General features: G+C 40.0%; 1 protein-coding gene across 3 annotated transcripts in view; it reads right to left on the minus strand.

Annotated features, from left to right (window-relative positions):
- The window catches only part of dnc (phosphodiesterase dunce), a 437,944-nt gene that overhangs the window by 385,453 nt on the left and 29,792 nt on the right, over positions 1 to 22,699 (minus strand). For all 3 annotated transcript variants that reach the window (XM_076540894.1, XM_076540886.1, XM_076540887.1), the window contains exons 2-3: positions 17,880 to 18,075; positions 17,634 to 17,751 (exon numbers count right to left, since the gene is read on the minus strand). In XM_076540894.1, the coding sequence (XP_076397009.1) occupies positions 17,634 to 17,751; positions 17,880 to 17,988 (227 nt within the window). In that variant the 5' untranslated portion in view covers positions 17,989 to 18,075. The remainder of the gene's footprint in view (positions 1 to 17,633; positions 17,752 to 17,879; positions 18,076 to 22,699) is intronic.

The raw sequence follows: 22,699 nt of genomic DNA on the forward strand, positions 1-22,699 counted from the left end.
ATGCTAACTTAGAACCTAACCTAGAACATCGAGTCTAATTTATTCTAGAACCTAACCTAAAAGTACACACTCCAACCCAAAAAAAAACGATTTTCTCTAAATTTGTTTCCACGCTCGCGATACTGAATATTCAGGAAATGTTTGAATTGATAGTATTTCATTTTCAGTTCAGTGAATCAAACGAAACATACCGAGAATTGAATATTCAAGCCGATAATTCCATCATAGACGCAACTTCAACTTTCTCGTCGGATGCTCTCCGAAACTTTTAACCGCGTCGCTAACGAAGGATTTAACCATTCAGACGAGCCGAGTGGAAGAATTAGATACGTTTCGAACGTTCCCATCCCCTTTTGTCTTCAACTCGATGTAATTTTCATGCTACGACCTCCTTTCCAAGCAAACCGCGATTATCGAGAAAGAAAACACCTCGACCATATATGTAGATGCACTTTAACGAACCATGAAATATAGATTTTTCTTTTTTGTGCAAACTTCTATTTTCAAAAATACATTTTTTCACAGTTTTCCTGGAATACAACAGTATTAATATTGAAACGAAAAACTGAACCGTGTTGCGTTTCAACCCCCTGAACTAATACTTCAAAAAAGAAATCCCTTGAAAAACAAATTGTCAGTATCATATCACGGAAAGAAAACAGCGATCTAAAGTTACCAATGACGAATCACTTTTCATATTCGAGCCTCTACACACCTGGCGACCTTCTTTGATCGAAGAACGCGAGGGGTTAAATGAGGTCGCCTGCTTTTTCTCTCGTTCACCCACCCGGACCAACTTTCATCCCTTCTCCGACTACCCCCACCATCTGCAGCTTTCAACTTTAGACTCTGCATTGTTTGTCGTCGTACTTGACTATAAATTAAGTCGTCTAGCGAGTGATGATACAGGATGTATCATAATATGTGGTCAGATAAGTAGAAGAAGGTATATGTGGTCAGAAAAGTAAAAGACGACATATCTGGTCAGACAAGTAGAAAATGACGTATGTGGTCAGAGAGATATTAAATGACATATGTGGTCAGACAAGTAGAAGAGGACTATGTGGTCAGACAAGTAGAAGAAGACGTATATGGTCAGAGAGATAAAAACTCACATATGAAGTCAGACAAGTAGAAGACATATGTGCTAAGACAAGTAGAAAATGACATATGTAGTCAGACTAGTAGAAGAAGACGTATATGGTCAGACAGATAGAAAATCACATATGAAGTCAGACAAGTAGAAGACATACGTGCTAAGACAAGTAGAAAATGACATATGTAGTCAGACTAGTAGAAGAAGACATACGTGGTCAGATAAGTAAAAAACGACATATGTGGTCAGACAAGTAGAAGAGGACTATGTGGTCAGACGAGTAGAAGAAGACGTATATGGTAAGACACATGAAAAATCACATATGAAGTCAGACAAGTAGAAGAAGACGTATGTGCTCAGACAGGTAGAAAATGACATATGTAGTCAGACAAGTAGAAAATAACATATGTAGTCAGACAAGTAGAAGAAGACATATATGGTCAGACAGGTAGAAAATCACATATGAAGTCAGACAAGTAGAAGAAGACATATGTGGTCAGAGAGGTCGAAAATGACATATGTGGTCAGACAAGTAGAAGAAGACATATATGGTCAGACAAGTAGAAGAAGACTATGTGGTCAGACAAGTAGAAGAAGACATATATGGTCAGACAAGTAATCGAGCACATATGTGATCAGTCAAGTAGAAGAGAACATATGTGGTCAGACAAGTAGACGAAGCCACAGTAGCTAGACAAGTAGACGAAGCATACGAAAGAGATGAAAATCTACAAGTCCTGTAAAAATAATGTAACTCATATGTTAAAGAAAGTAATAAAAAATAAAAATGTAATCTGATAATAATTTGTAATCTCAAAAAGTGAAAGAATTTTTTAAAAACGAGAAAACATATCTGTTCATTCATCAACGTCAAATGCGCTACGTGACATGCTGATAAGAAATATTCATCCCATTGAAAGAAACGTTCCCCTCAAATAGGTTGTATTTGGTCTGAAAGCGGCAGTCTGACAGTCGACTGCTATTTTTCCAACTAAACGAACAGGAAGTCGTACAGAACCGTCGGCTCGAGAAACATGTAAACACGTAGGGACAGAAGAAAAATAGACAGAGCCGAACACATCGTTGGCTGTTTGAGAAACTCGAACGACAAGTGGCTGGAATCTGGACCGCGAAGTAAATTTATGGAGCAGATTTTATGGAAATGTGTACCGCATGTCCTTTGTTAGCACAATGGAAACCGAATTATTGCCATCGTTAAACCTGCTAACTGCGTCGTTTCTCAAGTGGAGAGAGTTGTTCCCACGGTATGTGTAATAAAAAGTACGTAAAAAGGGGCGATTTATCCTTTATTCTTCTTATTTGTGCTTGGTGATGTAAGGAAAACAAAATGTCTTACTATTTCAACGGTTATACCACTTGTTTCACGTTATGCTATTCCATTGTGGTGCTTGAGGTTATTGGAATTGAATGTCCTCTTCTCATTCAATTTTTCAAATAATATTTTTGGTCTAATTACATATAAGGTACATACTACTTGTTTGACTACATATTTCACTATTCCACTTGTCTGACCACCTTTGATCCTTGCACCTGCTCTACTTGGTCGCATTTAATTATATAGCCATGTTCTCCTTTCACTTGTCTGATCAGTTATGTTTCCACTTGCGTTTTACTTGTCTTGTCACTATGACTTCATCTACTAGTCTGACAACATATGTCTTCATCTACTTGCCTGACTATGTGTCTTTTCTTCTACTTGTCTAGTTACTGTGACTTCATCTACTTGTCTGACTGTGTATGTCTTTATCTACTTGTCTTACCATCATGACTTCATTTACTTGTCTGACTATGTATGTCTATCTCTACTTGTCTTACCACCATGACTTCATCTACTTGTCTGACTACCATGTCTTCATCTACTTGTCTGATTATGTGTGTCTTTATCTACTTGACTTACCATCATGACTTCATTTACTTGTCTGACTATGTATGACTATATCTACTTGTCTTACCACCATGACTTCATCTACTTGTCTGACTACCATGCCTTCATCTACTTGTATGATTATGTGTGTCTCTATCTACTTGTCTGTATGCCATGCCTTCATCTACTTCTCTGACCAACATGACTTTGTCTACTTGTCTGACCAACATGACTTTGTCTACTTGTCTGCCTACCATGACTTCACCTACTGAAGTTTAAAAATTTGCATAACTATTAAAAAATTTAAGAATTAAAGTTTCTGTTGAGTTCTCAGAAATTTGTTTATTTTTGTATTTCAAGATTTTTTAACTTTTAATTCAAGTTTGATGAAATTTAAAAATTGCCATGTTTTCTAGTTAACTCTGGTTATATTGCCTCGCAGTATATTGCCGTCAGCCATTTTAACTGCTGCAGACCAGTGGCGTCTTCTTTTCTTCTTTATACTAATTTTCTTCATACTGCCACTTTTAAGAATGTTCAATTTTAACTTCAATTTTTTTGTTCAAAAAATATCTGCGAATTTTTGTAGCACAGTGATGGAAGTTCAGCGAGCACCTCAGGTGAAAATCTCGTTTCGCTTTGACTTATCTTGGAACGAAGTTTGCCGTTGCAGCTGTAATTCGCGAATGTATGAGCCATAACTCGGTTTCAGGCCGCGGTTTCGTTATATTCGTTGTTCGTAGCTGCAGATTACGTTACTAAAGTTCCCCTTAAAAACAGGCCGAATTAGGATCGCAAATGATCCAATCAGAAGTTTGAAACGTGGGACGAACGTAATTAAAAGACCGTCAAGAGTTATTTAATGCTTGCCCCTGAGAAGCTTTTAAATTCCACTTTTCTTTCTTAACGATTTCCGAAGTTTGTGCCCTTTAATGGACTTTATAGTCTTGTATCAATTCGTGGAAAATATTCGCAACGGCGAAGTGTATTTTAATGGAATGTTGACGGAGTATAAAATCCTTTGTGAAATTCATCAATTAATTTCCACTGGGCCTTCGACGTGAAATTACCCCAATTTAAAACGAACGATGTACGAAAACTCTGAAATATCGAGTACTTTTTCAATCTAACAAAGGGTCTTTTAACGCAGTTCGTGGAAACTTTCCGAAAAATTAGTTTGGAATTTCGAGCTATGCACTTTGTTGAAATTCCGACAAAATAAAGCTTGATTAATTGAAAATTTTACGGAAATATTAAACAGTTTATCCATCGATCATCTCGGTAGAAGTATGTCGGAACATGCACGTATTAATTACACGCTGCTAATTAGTTAACTTTGTGACACTTTGTTAGCATCCTGCTTCCCGTGTACTTTCGAGCTTCGTTTCATGTAGGACGAGCTAAATAAAATTCCTGCCCTTTTGTCCGACGATGATTCATCGGCACTGGTGAACACGAAGATTTGAAAAATTTTCTGTCGCCGAGGAGCTTAATTGCCAGCCACGTGCAACGCATCGCGTCGATTTTGCACACGGTGGGCGAAACTGAACACAGTTTGGATAAAAATGAACAAATGTAAGAACTGATTTACTTAGATTTATTATTTCGATCGTTTATGACGTTAACTGTTTTCGAAACCATAAATTCTATAGTTATTTCATTGTAAACTGCACTCAGGGTGTAAGTCTTCAGAGTTTATTCAAACTACCAGAAGTACATTTCCGAAGGTCAGCGAGAAGCTGACTATGAAATTTCTCGGGTCTTCGCAGTAAGAGCTGTCTAGATGAGTAATTTTCCAGAGGAAATTCAACCGCAGCCGTTTCCGGAAGCACTAAGAACTTCTCGATTTCTATCGCAGTCAGTTTCAGATCGATCGCCTGTTAAATACTTCTCGATCACGCTCGACTCGGATGTTCCTACCTATTACCGGGTCAAGATAACGTGAAAATGTCGTGTTAGGATACGATGTGGCCAGCAAAACGATTTCAACGATAACTACCATTTATAGTCAAACAAGTAGTTGAAGACCGAGGAGATAAAGCTAAGCTGTTAAAGTGAGCTGTTGAAGAAATTTGATAAACAAGTGGATAAGGAATATAAATTGTTAGATAGGTAAATGAGGATGTGAATAGTTTGACAAGTTAGTAAAAGCGTAAATTGTCGGGTAAATAGATAGGTAAGTGATGGGATAAGTAGATGAGGATATAAGTGGTCAGACAAGTTAATGAAGGCGTAAGTGGTTGGGCAGGCAAATAGGAATGCAAGTGGTCGGGTAAGAAGATAGGGATGTAAGTAATCAGACAGTAGATAAGGATTTCAGCACTCAGACAGATGGGTACAGTCGTTTGTGGTCAGAAAAGTAGATGAAGTCATGGTGGTCAGACAAGTAGAAGTCATGGTGGTCAGACAAGTAGATAAAGTCATGATAGTCAGACAAGTAAGTGAAGTCATGGTAGTCAGACAAGTGGACAAAGTCGTGGTAGTCAGACAAATGGGTGAAGTCATGGTAGTTTTTTAACAGTGATGCAAATTTTTAAACTTCATGAAACTTGAGTGACTTGAAAGTCCAAAAATTTTAGAATACAAAAATAAACAAGTTTCTGAGAACTCAACAAGAACTTTAATTCTTAAATTTTCTAATAGTGATGCAAATTTTTGAACTTCATGAAACTTGAGTAACTGAAAAGTCCAAAAATTTTAGAATACAAAAATTAAAAAATTTCTGAGAACTCAACAAGAACTTTAATTCTTAAATTTTCTAATAGTGATGCCAATTTTTAAACTTCATGAAACTTGAGTGACTTCAAAGTCCAAAAATTTTAGAATACAAATATTAAAAAATTTCTGAGAACTCAACAGAAACTTTAATTCTCAAATTTTTTAATATTGATGCAAATTTTTAAACTTCATGAAACTTGAATGACTTAAAAGTCCAAAAATCTTGAAATACAAAAATAAAAAAATTTCTGAGAACTCAACAGAAACTTTAATTCTCAAATTTTTTAATAGTAATGCAAATTCTGTTTTTGCCAAAAATGGCCTGTGAGTCAAAGTCCAATCTTAAACCTTCTGAAACTTTACTTAAGACTTAAAAAATTGTGAAATAGAAAAATTAAAAAATATGAAAACTCAACAGAAACTTTAATTCTGAAATTTTTTAAAAGTGATTTTCCATTTTTTTTTAGAGAACTCGATTGAAATCGTGTCTGAACAAGAGTTTATTGAACCCAGACGAGTAAATACGTGGCTATTGTTATTCCGTCCCGGAATAAGAAACAAGAATAGCGCAAGGAGTTCATTAATTTGGTAGCACCTCGCAGGATGTCTCAGATGACCCGGTGATATAATATTATCGAGAGTAGTTAGCGAAATAGCCTGGGAGGCCATTTCCTTCCAATAGATTGTCATCAACAGAGAAACGAAGATATCAAATATAGGATCGGCTGACGCAGCCAGCCTCGTTACTTGGACGAATAACGAGCTTTCCACGTTGATCGTCATTGGCTGAGGCAATGATCACTTTGCTGCTATCGAGCGACGCGGAACTAACGGGGAAAATATCTATATTTTTATTGGAATCCTGCGAAGAAGCTTGTTAAGGCAAAGGTGAATTGCTATCTTGTGTAATACCTTTCCTGTCTGTCATTCAAATTACGTTCATATCAGCTTACTTATTGAAATTGTCTTTTGATGTATGAATAATTAGGTTGAGATTGTTAAAATAAAGGTCTTTTTGTCAGCTTTTTCGATATAATAAAAATGCAAAAGGCTGGTACAAAAACCTCGGAATTCTGGCAGTACCCTTAAGTGAACCAGCGAACCGTGATTGGATATCGATAACTCGATATCTTTGGAAATAAAGCGCCAAAAAGTGCAGCATTTGATGCTTCCGCGAGCACAAATTGTATTAAATGTTTGCAACAATTTTTTAGAAATTAACAATACAAATTTTGACTTTTTATTTATCGTCCCGAAAACATAAAAGTGTATCTCACGAAACCATCTAAAATAAATTAAAGATACAAGCGTTCGAGATATCGAGGCAACTCAGAGGGCAAAAAGGGGAGAGATAAAACCGAAGATACAATCTACGGGTTGATAAAAAATGAACGCAACAATTATGTAATATACCTTCGCATGTCACATTACGGTGTCACGAGAAAAATGCTCATTCCACAGAAACGTCCGTCGAATCAATCCAGGAGGTTTTCACAGACCATTTCCTTGCTGACAAAAAAGAATTCACTTGTAAAACCACGGTCCGCACTCTAAAAGTAACGACCTCACGGGAAATCAAACGCATCGTGTTTTCCAATTTTCGGAAAAGAGATACAAGGTTATTGGTCAACGTTCGATCGTCGAGTCTAAAGTGCTGGTCGATCGGGACCAGAAGGCGGGGGAGAATTTTGCAGAGATCTCATATTGAGTTCGCGCGTGAAATTGAAAATTGAGGAGTACACATAATCGATAGAAATACGCCTCAATCCATAGAAATATACCCCGCCCACTAAGGCCACCCTGTCTAAATAGGTCCTATCACCCAAAGCGAACCTAACTTAGCCAACCTAACTGGGTGGGACCACAGTCCATACAGTCTAATGCAACACGTGGTCATTCAACGCGTAGAAAACACAACGCATAGGGAAAATAACGCGTAGAGAACACAACGCGTAGATAACTCAACGCGTAGAGAACGCAACGCGCAGAGAACGCAACGCGCAGAGAACGCAACGCGCAGAGAACTCAACGCGTAGAGGGTACAACGCGTGGAAAACACAACCTGTAGGGAATACAACGCGTAAGGAACTCAACGCGTAGAGAACACAACGCATAGGGAACTCAATGCGTAGAGAACACAACGCGTGGAGGACACAGCGCGTAGGGAACACAGCAGCTAGAGAACTCAACGCGTAGAAGGTACAACGCGTAGAAAACACAACCCGTAGGGAACACAACGCGTAAGGAACTCAACGCGTAGAGGGTACAACGCGTGGAAAACACAACCTGTAGGGAATACAACGCGTAAGGAACTCAACGCGTAGAGAACACAACGCATAGGGAACTCAATGCGTAGAGAACACAACGCGTGGAGAACACAGCGCGTAGGGAACACAGCAGCTAGAGAACTCAACGCGTAGAAGGTACAATGCGTAGAAAACACAACCCGTAGGGAACACAACGCGTAAGGAACTCAACGCGTAGAGGGTACAACGCGTGGAAAACACAACCTGTAGGGAATACAACGCGTAAGGAACTCAACGCGTAGAGAACACAACGCATAGGGAACTCAATGCGTAGAGAACACAACGCGTGGAGGACACAGCGCGTAGGGAACACATCAGCTAGAGAACTCAACGCGTAGAAGGTACAACGCGTAGAAAACACAACCCGTAGGGAACACAACGCGTAAGGAACTCAACGCGTAGAGTGTACAACGCGTAGAGAACACAACGCATAGGGAACTCAATGCGTAGAGAACACAACGCGTAGAGTACACAACTCGTAGAGAACACAGCGGCTAAAGAACTCAACGCATAGAGGGTATAACGGGTCTAGAACTAAACGCGTAACTAACCTAGCCTACCTAAAAGGTCCCACTTTCCACAGAATCTACATGATCCATAAAAATGCACCCCGTCCTCCAAGTCCTCCCTGTCTACATAGGACCTATGACCCAGACCGAACCTACCTTAGCTAACCTAACTCCTTAGCTAACTTCCCACACCCCACACAGTCCACATAACCCATATAAGTCCCACCAAGTCCATCAAATTCCTAAGATCACCCGTGCTATCATCCACGTCCAACATTCAAAGGGATCGTTTACCATAGAAGCCCCATGTACCCCGAAACCGCATGATCGATGAAGATCCTTCATCCGTCAAACTCCCATCACATACCTCGTCACCACCGTCAGAAACTCCATCAGCCATAAAGACTTTCCAATCATGAATCTCTCCATGTTCATCGGGATACCATTATCCACAAAGAGCCCATCATCATGTGCATACGCCTCCACTTCCGCTGTCCCTGAAGTCCAGTCCGTCCCCATGCACATCAGACACATTTCACGATATAGACCGAGGCTTTTAAGCTCCGTACACACGTGCTGTTTGCAGAAGAAGCAACGATCGACGTGGGACAAAGGGAGTCTAGTGTTTCCCCGAACAGGCGTCAAACAGACTCACCTACAGTTTCCGGGTTCTTTTAACGACCCTTTACAAGTTTCATTTTCGTTGATGCTATCGAACTGGCCGGCGGCTTAATGCAGAAATTAAGTGAAATCCGGCAACCGTAAAACGTTTTACGAGCTCCGGTATCCTCGCAGGTCCTTTACGAGCGTTAATCCGCCTTTTTAACGTCCTCTGGCAGTCGTTTGGCCATATTTGCGCCGGGTTAAAGACGTCTCTCTCTACGGTTTAATCGACGTTTCTCCGACGACGAGAACCTCTGGCGAATCGTTAGCTCTAGAAACACGTGAGCCACCGATCCCCGTGGATCGATTTTGAACGCTAACGCGCGTTACCATTAAGCCCGCAAATTTAACGCGTAAGCACATTAAGCTGAATACACGGGTTCCGATTACTCGTCATATTCCCGGTCGGTGCATAAAATCGACGCGCCGACAGGAAACGTCCTTGGTCATATACGGCGCGGATTAATCCCGCGTGTTTTCGTGTTTTAACGTAGGTACAACTGCGAAACCGTGGATAAATGGGAGGCCAACACGCGATTCACCTCTAACCGCTTACTTCGCGGTGCCTTGAAAACCCGAGGAACTCCGAAACTACTGTAATAACGTGGCGTCTCCCCCGTTGAAGACAGCATTATGGATTAAGGTTATTTCGAGACTTCAGATTCCGTTCGGATAAATGGTTATCTAGTATTTCTGTGTATCGTTATCTTCCGAGCCTATCTAGTTCTGGACGAAGAAATTAACTGGCTGATACACGGGTGTCGGGCATCTTGTCATGGGGTGGAAGACTATGGCTTGCTAAATGACGATGTGGCAGGGAACATTATCTGACGATACCTAGGGTTCTATTAAGTTGACGACTTTATTTTTATGGCTGCGTTGAGGGGTGGTGTGCTATGCGAGGAAGCGTTGTGTGACGTTGTGGTATGACGAGTTGTGTGCCAGTGTCTCGAAAGAGAGTGCTGTGTGCCGTACACACGTTGTTCAATGGCGAGTAGTGTTATCTACGCGCTGTGTGACTGCGCGTTGTTTTTTACGCGCTGTGCGATTGCGAGTTCCACTGCTCACGCGTTGTATTAGAGTGCGCTGCGTTCAATACGCGTTGTGTTCTCTACGCTTTGAGATCTCTACGCATTGAGTTCCCTACGCGTTATGTTCTCTACGCGTTGTGTTCTCTACGCGTTGCATTCTCTACGCATTGAGTTCCCCGCGCGTTGTATTCTCTACGCAGTGAGTTCCCTACGCGTTGAGTTCCCTACGCGTTGAGTTCCCTACGCATTGAGTTCTCCACGCGTTGTATTGTCTACGCAGTGAATTCCCTACGCGTTGTATTCTCTACGCGTTGAGATCTCTACGCATTGAGTTCCCTACGCGTTGTATTCTCTACGCGTTGTATTCTCTACGCATTGAGTTCCCCACGCGTTGTATTCTCTACGCATTGAGTTCTCCACGCGTTGTATTCTCTACGCATTGAGTTCTCCACGCGTTGTATTCTCTACGCGTTGTATTCTCTACGCATTGAGTTCCCCACGCGTTGTATTCTCTACGCATTGAGTTCTCCACGCGTTGTATTCTCTACCCATTGAGTTCTCCACGCGTTGTATTCTCTACGCATTGAATTCCCTACGCGTTGTGTTCTCTACGCGTTGAGATCTCTACGCATTGAGTTCCCTACGCGTTGTATTCTCTACGCGTTGTATTCTCTACGCATTGAGTTCCCCACGCGTTGTATTCTCTACGCATTGAGTTCTCCACGCGTTGTATTCTCTACGCATTGAGTTCTCCACGCGTTGTATTCTCTACGCGTTGTATTCTCTACGCATTGAGTTCCCCACGCGTTGTATTCTCTACGCATTGAGTTCTCCACGCGTTGTATTCTCTACCCATTGAGTTCTCCACGCGTTGTATTCTCTACGCATTGAGTTCCCTACGCGTTGTGTTCTCTACATGTTGAGATCTCTACGCGTTGAGTCCTCCACGCGTTGTGTTCTCTACGCGTTGTATTCCCTGCGCACTGAGTTCCCTACGCGTTGAGTGATCACTCGTTGCATTAGAGTGCGCTGTATTCCCTACGCGTTGTGTTCTCCACGCGTTGAGTTCCCTACGTATTGTGTTCCCTACGGGTGGTGGTCCCTACACGTTGTGTTCCCCATACGTTGAGTTCCTTATGCGTCGAGTGACCATGCGTTACATTATAGTGCGCTGTATTTGCGGGCTATGTGACAACGTCTTATGTCTTCTACGTGTTGTGTAACAGTGCATTATGTCTTCTACACAATTTTGTGACGCCACATTGTGTCTTCCGTTGTGTGTTAACGCGTTATCTACACGTTGCGTTGTTGTTTATTGTACAAGGTTACATCTTATTGTTACATGTACGACTACCCGAATGTATTACCAACTATAATAATTCTCTACTCTCACAAACCCAACTAAAGCAATATACCAAGAGCCTATCAAGACAATCTAACACCTAAAACTACTTCGGTACCTTAAAATTTCCATCTTATAATTATTTAAAATTTCCTAAAATTGAATCAAGCTCTCCTAAAGTTTATTAATATTACCTAAGTGTACCTGCTTGTGGATTCTTATAAGTTCAATAATCTCCAATAACAAAATGCTTGGAAAATTCGAGTATTTGCATAAAAGAATAAGGCTTCCAGCGGTATGACGGCATAAAAGAATATATTCGTCTGTTTTACATTACCCTCAAGTTCAAGTTCCTCGAGAGGAGATTTCGTTTAACTAGTTCCCTAGCCTAATCTGTGCTGAAGTTCCTCGTGTAAAAGTGGGGAGAGACGAAATTGGAAGGGAACCTGAACTTTCCAGAGGCAGAAAATTGCTGAAATTTGCTAAAAGTTTCTTTTAAAGTTGCCAGGCAACAGTGATCTTGGCGAGATATGAATATCTGCCGGAACGATTGTAAAATGTGATCCATTTTTCTTGATGAAATCTTGGATAAACAATATCAATTTTTCCTCTCATTGGAAAATTGTAGCTGGAAGTTCTCATCTACCGTCATGAAAATTAATTAGAATCTGCAAAGTTTATCTCTAATTAAACTCTCGCCTTCGATGTTCACCCCGGAGCATACTTAAGCAGTGTAAACTGAAAAATTGAAATTGTTAGCTCGACAGTTGATCAACGCACCACCTTTACGGGATTACTTAAACAAGCGAATATTATTCTAATTAACGAATAACACAGCAGTTGTTAACGAAACACAAACAGTTTCCACAAAGAACAATTTTAAAGGAATTAGCCGTTCTTTCGCGATACCAGAAACAAAGGCTTCAATTTGTCACCGTTTTAATGGTTCACGTGGCTAACAAAGCGACGCGTGTGTCAATAAGATCATTTAATTAGAAATTTCGTTATCGCGAACGACAAAGGCGCTGGCCGTTTCACGAGCCAGTGGAGCACGCACGCTAAAAAACAAAATTACCGTAGCTTTTCGAAAGTCATCGGTTTAATTGCGATTGCAGTGTTTATCTCGACAATGAATGCTGGTATTCGTTAAAACGTCGACACGCGATAACAACGTGCAGATAAGGGGGACATTTTTAGAAGAAACCGTGTTGCCATCGCGTGAACAAGGATTTGAGGCTATCTTTAGACTTGATTTACATTGACCATTCATTTTATGGTCTAGCCTCGATTTAACTGCTATTTAGCGCGAGAGACTTGTTGTAACCCATAAGGAATCTTGGGAATATCGATCGCGGTTCTTATTCCGAAAAATTTCTTTACTTTGCTGTGGAATTATTTTGCTGGAATTTAAGGGGGCAATACAACAGATGAAAATAAGCAGATGCGTAGCGTTACCTTCATTCTTATCTCCATTGAGGGAACCTGAACATCTACCAACAGTTTACAAACATTTGAAACATATCGAAGAACCCTCTGAATACGTTCTGCACCATAGAAATGAAACACAGTAGAAATGAAATTTTTTTTTAGAATCGAAAGCGTTTCATTAGATTCACAAATTTGGACTTTGTACTTCTGGACATGAATTTTACTTTCACACTTTCGTTGTATAATTTGTACTTAAAAATTAATTCTATTACGTTATGACACCTCGAAAAAGATAATAATAATTGTTACAAATGATATGATAACCCTAAATACCTTTCGTACAAAGTTCAACTATGTTTTATGTAACCAAGTGTCCGGATACTTATGGACGGTATATATGTACCTAACCTAACCATACATACATCATCCCCAAAGTTCCCCATATGTCCTCACAAATATTTTTCCCATACACGCACCTCAACCAAATTATTCTGAATTAAATTCACCAACCAAAAAGGTAATTATAAATGAAAATAATTAACCCAAACGTGATAAGGAAACTGCACGGTTCATTTGACGTAATTCGAAGGCAAATGCGACGATATTACCGTACGTGTGATCTTTGCATTCTCAATTTCGCTGTTTGCTTTGTCCAGCGTACAAGGGAGCGGTGCAACTTTTCAACAATGCGGGTCACGGGTGAGCTTCATTAAACGCAAACACAAATTTCCTTTTTCCGTAACGAAAGTTTGCGATAAATATTGCTTGCATACGTCAGTGTCAACAGATCTTTCTAAGCTTCAATAAAATATTCCCTACACATTTAACCCCTTGCCGTGCCATTTATTTATGAGGTGCGTCAGTCAAGACTAACCATTCATAACATTAAAACGAACAAAGAAAATGAAAATGTTCTAAGTATTTTATATTCAGGGATCCTTGACAACGCAAATTATAGTTGGATCTAAAATTCGAGTTGAAGAGTATTCAAAATTTGAGTAACATTAATCACATTTGAGTTGTGAGTGCGTCACGAGTGAAACTCCTCAAAGAATAAGTTCACTCAAGAATAAGTTCAGAGGGGTTAAAAGATCAAATTCTAACGAGATATCGATTTTCCTTCAGGGATTGAATCGTGGACTATTGTCGAGGATCATTGTGTCGGGACGATAAAGTACAGGTCGTCTTTACAATTCGATGTGTTGGTGCAAAGAACGTGCGTTAGAAAGAACGTTTATTGGTCAAAAGCTGTCCAAACGAGGCTGATGTAACGGGCTTTGTACTCTGCCTCGGTTGACAGCTCGATAAATTTCAAGAGCATGACGCAGCCGAATGTCGAGCACCCTACACGAGGACAACGACACGGTATCAGTCGTTAGGTACGTACATTAATTTCCGTGCTTTGATCGGTTAATTGGATGATCTTTGGATACTGTATTTTTAGTCCGGAGATTCGTGTGCGCGATTACTTGGAAAGTAGAACGCTCGAAATAGTGGTAAAGTATCCACCATATCAAAAGTAGAAACCTTTAAACTTAAAGTCCTAAGCAATCAAAGAACGACACCCACACAAATTTCCTGAACTTTCAAGGTTTTCGAACCTATTGATTTTCAGCCAATCAATTCCCCGAATTCTCACGGCGCCATCGTAGTTTATCAAACACATGTCTACGACTTCCAGCATTCCGCGATAAAATATGAATTCGTTGTCTAATCGATCATCGAGCCATTGAAATGAGGCAGTATTTTCGTCGCCGTACTATTACGGGAAGCCTGGCGAATGCAGATTTCATAACGTGACGTGCTTTGAACACATGGCTACTGCAGGTCTTCAAGGTATCGACAAAACCGCATTAGTCCGCTGGAAACTTCGGTGTCCCCCTTGCAACAAGTTATTTCGTCCGATCAGCTGACCGGATCGATCGGCTCCTAAAACACCTGGTATCTCGAATTCTAAATTGGATTTCATAATTTCTCTTTGGTCACCGCGTCAACAGGTAGTCTCGAAGTTGAACGAAGTCAGGGGTCGAAGTTTAATGGCGGCATTGGGAATTGAGGATTTCGATAGGTTATATCTGGGTTAGAAGGCTGTGATTAGACTTCAAAGAGAGTTTGATTAAGTTCCTGGATGTTGACTCGGTTAGATCTGATCGGTTTTAATTAAACTTTGAATGAGAGAAATTATGCATTAGATTGGAGATTAGGCCTAGAAGGTTTGGGGTCTGGATGGAAAAGATTACTGGGTTGTGATGAGCTGTTAGATCTGTAGGTCTGGGAAAGTGGAAGTACACTGTCAGAAAGTTCAACCTTGAGTTCATAACATGAAATGGACTTAGAATTGTAAGGTCCAACTGCAACTTGTCACAAGGGGGACAAAAACCTGAAAGATAAAGCTTTACCTAAAACCTTTCCCTCCTGTTTCGAGTTATCAATTCTGCCGTTTAACCAGACACTGATTTAACGTCTCCGTGCCGCGCACTCCATTTTCTTTCTGCATTTTCACCGGCAAAATCACTCGTTTGACACTAGGAAGCTGGGGACAAGCAGGCTGACGATTTAAACCTGGATCGTCACTCAACTTCTTCACACACTGTTGCAATCGTCCACTGTCTGTTGCTAATCGAATCTAATTCTCTTCATTAATCTTCATTGCTAATCGACTTCATCTTCAAGAGAGTTGTCACTGTTAACAGCGTAACAGCAATGACAGCGATAAAAAGATGTCAATTCCCCTCAGATAAATTAGGTAGTCATTTTTCCACCATCACAGCATGTTCCGAAGCACACGTGTCCAAAATTCGAACACTCGCGAAACTTCCTCGCTCCAAGTTTCTAACGTTTCGACCAGAGTCACGCGGCAAAAACGAGCTGCAATTGGTCTCAAACGATTTTGCAGCAAGGGTGCGAAGGGGTGGAGGATACCCCTGCAGAGGTGAAAGCAACGATGGAAGGCGCGGCACACGCGATCGTTTGAAACCGGAGCGATCTTAAATCCGCACTGCTCGATCGCAATCACGCGCGACTGTCGACAAAGCCGTCGTCGTGGTCACAACAAAACCTGCAGGATGGGGGAACCACGAGGGGTGGCGGCGTCCCGACGCCTCCGGTCAACGCGACACCACCCGACAAGCGCGAGAACCCGTAACCAGGCAACGATAATAATTCTTTAATAGTAGGAGGAAATCAAAATATCAACTAAAAAGAAATCGTGAAGTAATAGAAAAATTGATATGGTATTGAAAATGAGGAAGTGGACGCATAGGGTGATGTAAGGTAAACATTTGGATGAGGAATTTTAAGTTTGGCACTTTTTTTTGTGGTGAATTTATTATTAGTAAGGTTGCAGTAATCTGTGTTATCGACGATGGATAATTATGACTGCCATCTGTATTATCGACGACAGATAATTATGGGTGCAATCTGTATTATCGATGATAGGTAATTTTACCTGCCGTCTGTATTATCGACGATAGATAATTATGCCTGGCATTTGTATTATCGACGATAGATAATTATGGGTGCAATCCGTATTATCTACAATTAATTGAGCTGAGTGGATTACATTATGTTTGGGTAATTCATCTAGAACGGGTACATGAGGGTAGTGCGAAGTTTCGACTAAAGTTAATAGTGGTTTGGTAAAATTAAAACATTCCTAAGTTAATTACTCTTCCTCTCCGGTATAATTTGATGTATTTCATTGCCAATCAAGTCCAAAAAAATTTATAGTTGTTGAAGTATGTCCAAAATGTGGTGATCATTGGAGTCGTCGTCGATCAAGAGGAATTCTATTTTCAAGCCGTCGATAAAGAAGAATTTTATTTGTATTTGATATTCAATTTTATTTATGTTCAATTGTATTTTAAAAAGCAAATCGTTCGTTATTCATTCTATAATCAAATCTGAATTCAAAACGACATATTTCAAAATCAATTTTAATAAATCGGTTATTTTTGAAAGTATTAATTAATTGACTATTTTAAATATAGAAAAACACTCTCTATAACAACGTTACACGTGGCGCCATCTAGTGGTAGAAGACGAGAACTGATTAAACTACAGTTTCAAAAGTGTGTAGTTCACCTTATCTGCCGGAGAGATGGCGCCATAAGTTAATTTTTTTTTAAATTCAATTATTATTGTGTTTTTATTGATTACTGTACTATATAACTATTACATATGTATTAATATTAATATTATGAAGCTTGCATTATATTCCTTAAGTCCAAAGATGCGAATTGTGAATTCAGAACAGTTTATACACTGTACTGTATCTCGTCGATAATATAGAGAATGACATAAGAATCTTAACAAATTTTCCTTCGCTAAAGCCATTCTCCCAGATATCTTCTTTTACAGAAAAGATTGCATTTATTTGCATAATTTTGTCAATATCGAAACATATGGTTTCCTGAAGATTCTAATCTGTCTCTGATAAAATCTGTGATTACCTGTGATGACTGACATTACCATGCATCGGTAACGTGTATTATACAGGCCAACAGAAGGTGAGATAGATTTCCACAATCACGACTATCGGTACTAGACTATCAGTTTAGACTCTCAATCACATAAATTATTTTTCAACCCTCCCCAAAAATAGCTCTCCATAACACAGAACCTTCTTAACATAAATCTTGTAATTGTGATCCTACCTTAGTGTCGGCCATTCTCCCTCAGTGGTAGTCGTCGGAGCCGAAGTACTCTTATTTGGCAGGCTCAGCCGTGGTCCAATACGAAGAGTCATCGGACGTCTCCTCCGCAGAGTATAATCTACAATATCAAACCACTAAGTACTAAACAAACCACCCACCTCCCTTGACATTTTATTCCACACAAAAATATCGCAATCATTGCAACGGCATTCAATTCCGTTTCTCAAGGTAACAGCAAGTTCTCACCATTAGTACAACACAAAGAGTTCCGTCCTTGAAACACGTGCGGCGACAAGTACTGAGGATGGGGGTTCGTAGGGGTTGTAGGGGTGGTTCTGCTGTTGGGAACCGACATTGTTGTCCAAGGTGGTGCCGCATCCTTCAGTGCGTTCTCCTCTGTTGCGGGCACCTCGTTGGTTACCCGCACCTCTATGCCCACAGTCTGCAAATAAACACCCTTTAATCAAGATTAAACTTCAGGTAAATTGCTTAATCATTAACCCTGTCATGATCTATCTATTTCCTTTGGCTGAATGCCTTTAGGAAACTTGAAGAGAATTTAGAGGAACTTGGAGACCTAAAGCATTCTAATAAAATTGTTGGACTTAAGGGGGGCGTCATTTTCATTTTTTCTGCGCACGCGTCTCCATTGAAGTAAATGGGAAAAAGATGATCTCACATAAGGTACCTTTTCTGGAGAACCAGAGCACCTACATGTACGCCCAAGGTACCAAATTAAAGCTAAGGAGATGGCCGACAATTTGAGTGAAGTGGACTTTTTTTGTAGGCCTTCAATTTTTTTTAAATTGGCGATAAGTGTGGCCGTTGAGGTAAGTTGTCAGGTTTGAAGTGTTTACAAACCTGAAATTATCAGGCTTAAGTTCTAGAATTTTAAGAATTGTAAAAGGAAAAGTCCTGGGAAATACACAAGGTAAGTCCTCGGAAAGAAATCTAAAGGGAATAGAGCCTAAAGGATCCTGGAGAAGTACTATCTAAAGGCATCCTATTGTTAAAACAATGGGGATGTTTATAGAGGCCTACGAGGAATAAAAGCGTTGGCTACCCGATGTAAACACAAGGGAGCTTTCAATCTATTACGTTTCTTCGTTACTTTGAGAAAATCATTGACGTAGAAAAAAAAGGTCTGCAGCAAGCGAGACGAAGCGTAACTTTAGAGGAGCCGTGGGTCCACGGGCTGATTTGCCCGGCAATTTTCTCCCGCTCCGCCTCGATAACTGGATTCTCCGTGACATTAATAACTTCACTTTGTGGTCCTCTCGCAATAATTAAATGCCCCCTCAATAATTAAATTTCACAGAAATTTTGCTCGCGTACCGAGTTTCTATTTTTCAGTTTAAACTGTCTGCCTTCAGAAACACGTGTGCAGTTTGTGTGCAAAATTTAATCGATACGCAAATTGCTGAAGGTTAAGCCAAGCTGAGATTGAATGATCCTACTGATCCGATTAAAACCGAAGAAACTATTAACAATGACTTTGACTGTTAAGGACTTTTCTGAAGAAATTGAAAAGGGACTGATCATTTAAGTGGGTGTAGAACTTGCAAGTTCCGTCGCTGAAGCATGAAGGCTCAGCTTTAAGGTCGAATCGAAAAGATGTCGATAGAAAAATTGCAGGTTATCGAGTGGGATTGAACGTTTAATATCGTGACGTTTCTGGGGCAGGCAGTTTGATATTTCGTGTAAATGATTCTTGTAAAAGTGTCCATACCATAACTCATTAAATTTAATTGTATCGAGATGATTAATGAGAAGAGCAAACTTCAACTATTTTTCTAGACAGATTTAATTTGAATAATTTTCAATTTTAATTTTTTAACAACGATTGAGTCTCGTTATGAGCCCGATGAGGATCTCTGGTTAAGTTAAATGTCACGAAGTATCGAAAAAGCTGTCTGAAAATCACAAGGTCCGTTGTATGCGATGGAAAGCAACGTTTTGTGCAAAAGTTTCTGCATTTTTCTGTCCACCCACGCGGAGAGACACTCCGGAGCTCAGTCAACAGGTAGTGTTTCCATTGAAACGCTGTTTTATAGATACGTGATCCTTTCATCTCTGCTTTCTGCCACGGATTCGTTTGGCCAGGGTAATTCAGAGTCGAAAATAAGCAAAATTTTCATTTCCTGAACCGTCTTTGCATTTCCAGTTTAAACATTTGTACAGTGGTTCTGTGGATATTCTTTCTTTATTGACTGCGATGCTTGTTCGCGAATGTAACAAATTTATGTTTCAACATTTCGCTGCTATTTTTCTGCACTGACGCTAGTTTTTTGTCTTTACGTTGTTCTATCTCATTTTTGTATTACCTCATTCTTAATTTTTATGTGGTTATGTAGTTTCATTACTGAATTTTTATTTTACTGGGTGGTTTGCTGTACGTGATATTTGAATTGAGTGCGCGAGAGGAGTCACGTGACGTCCAGCGGCCATCTTGTGTTAATGGCCATCTTGTGTTTCTCAGTGCACTGTCAGTTGTCGATGGCGCACAGGGTTCTCCATAACGTCGTTTTCAGTCAAAGAGTGTTTATTTTTGAAATTTATTTTGAATATAAATCTGATTGAATTGAATGCCCCTCGCAAAAGCGTATATATCTTCTAATTAGTAAAGTTTCCTAATTGCTACGCGCCCAGATTGCTGTATCTTCTATATACTAAATATCTCTGTCACTTCCTGCATAATATCCCCATATAACAACGCAGAATTATTGCAATATTGGCATATTAAATAGCAGCACAACAAATTTAATCCGACGAAAGTACCATCGAAAGCTTGTAAAGCTGTCGGAAGTCACGAGATCATTAACCAATCGATTTTGTATTAAACAGAAATATTGGAACCTTTTTACACGGAAACGTAACAGCCATTTTTTGCGCGAATTTTCGAAAAAATTAACCGGAAATTAATCAGATGGCTCGAGAATTTTAATCTGAACATAAATCGGAACGGTGTGTACGGTGAACGCTTAAATTCGGAGTTCAGGAAATTATCCCCAAAGGTGTTGTTGATGGGATCCGGTTGAATGAACGGTTCATAACGAAGCCCCGTTTCGTTAGTAATTGTTGCCAGCATAGGAATAATTACGGGATTATGATACTCCGTGGATCAACGTAACCGGAATACGTGACTTAATAACTCTCTCCCTCTCTGAAGAAATAACCGCGGTAATAAGGTATGTGGTTTCAAGCCAACGTTATTCTCGTCACTGAATAAAGTGGAGGAAAATCTTTCATTGTGATATTTTTTGCCTCTGCAGTTCTCGAGTTACCGTGAAATCCTGGCCAGAATATGGGAAACGTGTTGCCTGATGAAATGAAATAACGACGTTAAATCAGATCGTATTGTGTTTCAAAAGGAATGTTCCTGAAATAAGTATCGGAAATTTGTAAAAAGAAAACTCATTTGTTGAAAGGTTTTAATGGGGAGAGGTTGTCAGGTTGCAACGGAGATGGAGACGGGGGCTATTCATGTAAAGGGAAAAGTTCGCTAGTCATTTACGAAGATGGGTGCACGTTTACCGTTGTTAGTTATAAGAACGTAAAATTTGAAAAGATGGAAAATTGTGGTAGAAAAAAGTCACTGAAACAAGGTAATTCGAGGAGAAAAATGAGAAGACAAGGGAAAATCCTGACAAATAAAAACTGTATAAACAATAATTGAAATAAAATGAAAGAGTAAAATAAATAATCTGGAAAGCAGAACAAAAAACTAAGGAAAACCTTGACAAATAAAAAACTGTATAAACAATAATTGAAATACAACGAAAAAGTAATATAAATAATCTTGAAGGGAAAAACAAGAAAAACTGATAAAAAAAAAACTATCAAAACAATAATGACATAAAAAGAAAAACCACAGAAATCATAGGGAAAATAAATAACAAAAAATAATAAAAAACAGTGTTTGCTAAAAGGCAACGAGAAAATTAGGTGCAAAAGGCAAGCGAGCATTGTCCCAAAACTGCACAAAGCAAAAAACTTCCCAGAAAAGAGATAATGCTATCTGAAAGCGCAGCAGAAAAAAGTTAGACAGAAAACGAAGGCAAACGATAGCAGAAAAATGAGATACAAAGTACAAGCACAACTAGGAAAACGATAATTAAAACAATTCCATTGTCTCGTTGGAGAGGTAGAAAGTCGCAGCGTATAATAATCATAGCGCGTGGTTTAAACGAAAGAGCTAAATATTCGAAGCGTGTTCCTCGCGGCTTAAATTTTCTTTGCGAGAAAGCTTTGCAACAGAACTTCAGTAGAAAAAAGCACGTACGTATTCATTTAAATAGGAAACGTTTATTTGGAATCGATCAGCGTCCAACCCACGCTTTAGTTTGTATTGGTATTTGGGCACGCTCGCTAAATATCAAAGGTCTTAGTTCGTCAGAGAAGTTTCTCGTTTTTAACGAAACTGCGCTGATGGAACAGCTGATCACATATTGTAACAAATTAAGCCTGTGGAAAATATAAATTATTTAACCTCTGCTGCGTAACAGTATAAATAACTTGTGTAACAGTGTCATAAAACGGTCCTTTTTACCGAGATTACGGCGCGTGGTATTGCAGCGCGGGGAATTACGGTGCGTCGAATTACTACGAGTGGAATTGCAACGCGTGGGACTACGACGCGTGGAATTACGACGCATGAAATTGCGACGCGTCGAATTACTACGAGTGGAATTGCAACGCGTGGGACTACGACGCGTGGAATTACGACGCATGAAATTGCGACGCGTGGAATTAATAACGCGTGGAATTGCAACGCGTGGGACTACGACGCGTGGAATTACGACGCATGGAATTGCGACGCGTGGAATTAATAACGCGTGGAATTACGACGCGTGGGACTACGACGCGTGGAATTACGACGCATGAAATTGCGACGCGTGGAATTAATAACGCGTGGAATTACGACGCGTGTAACTACGACGCGTGGAATTACGACGCATGGAATTGCGACGCGTGGAATTAATAACGCGTGGAATTACAACGCGTGGGACTACGACGCATGGAATTGCGACGCGTGGAATTAATAACGCGTGGAATTACGACGCGTG

This window comes from Megachile rotundata, chromosome 16 (genome assembly GCF_050947335.1).
Source record: "Megachile rotundata isolate GNS110a chromosome 16, iyMegRotu1, whole genome shotgun sequence".
Classification (NCBI taxonomy): Eukaryota; Metazoa; Arthropoda; class Insecta; order Hymenoptera; family Megachilidae; genus Megachile; species Megachile rotundata.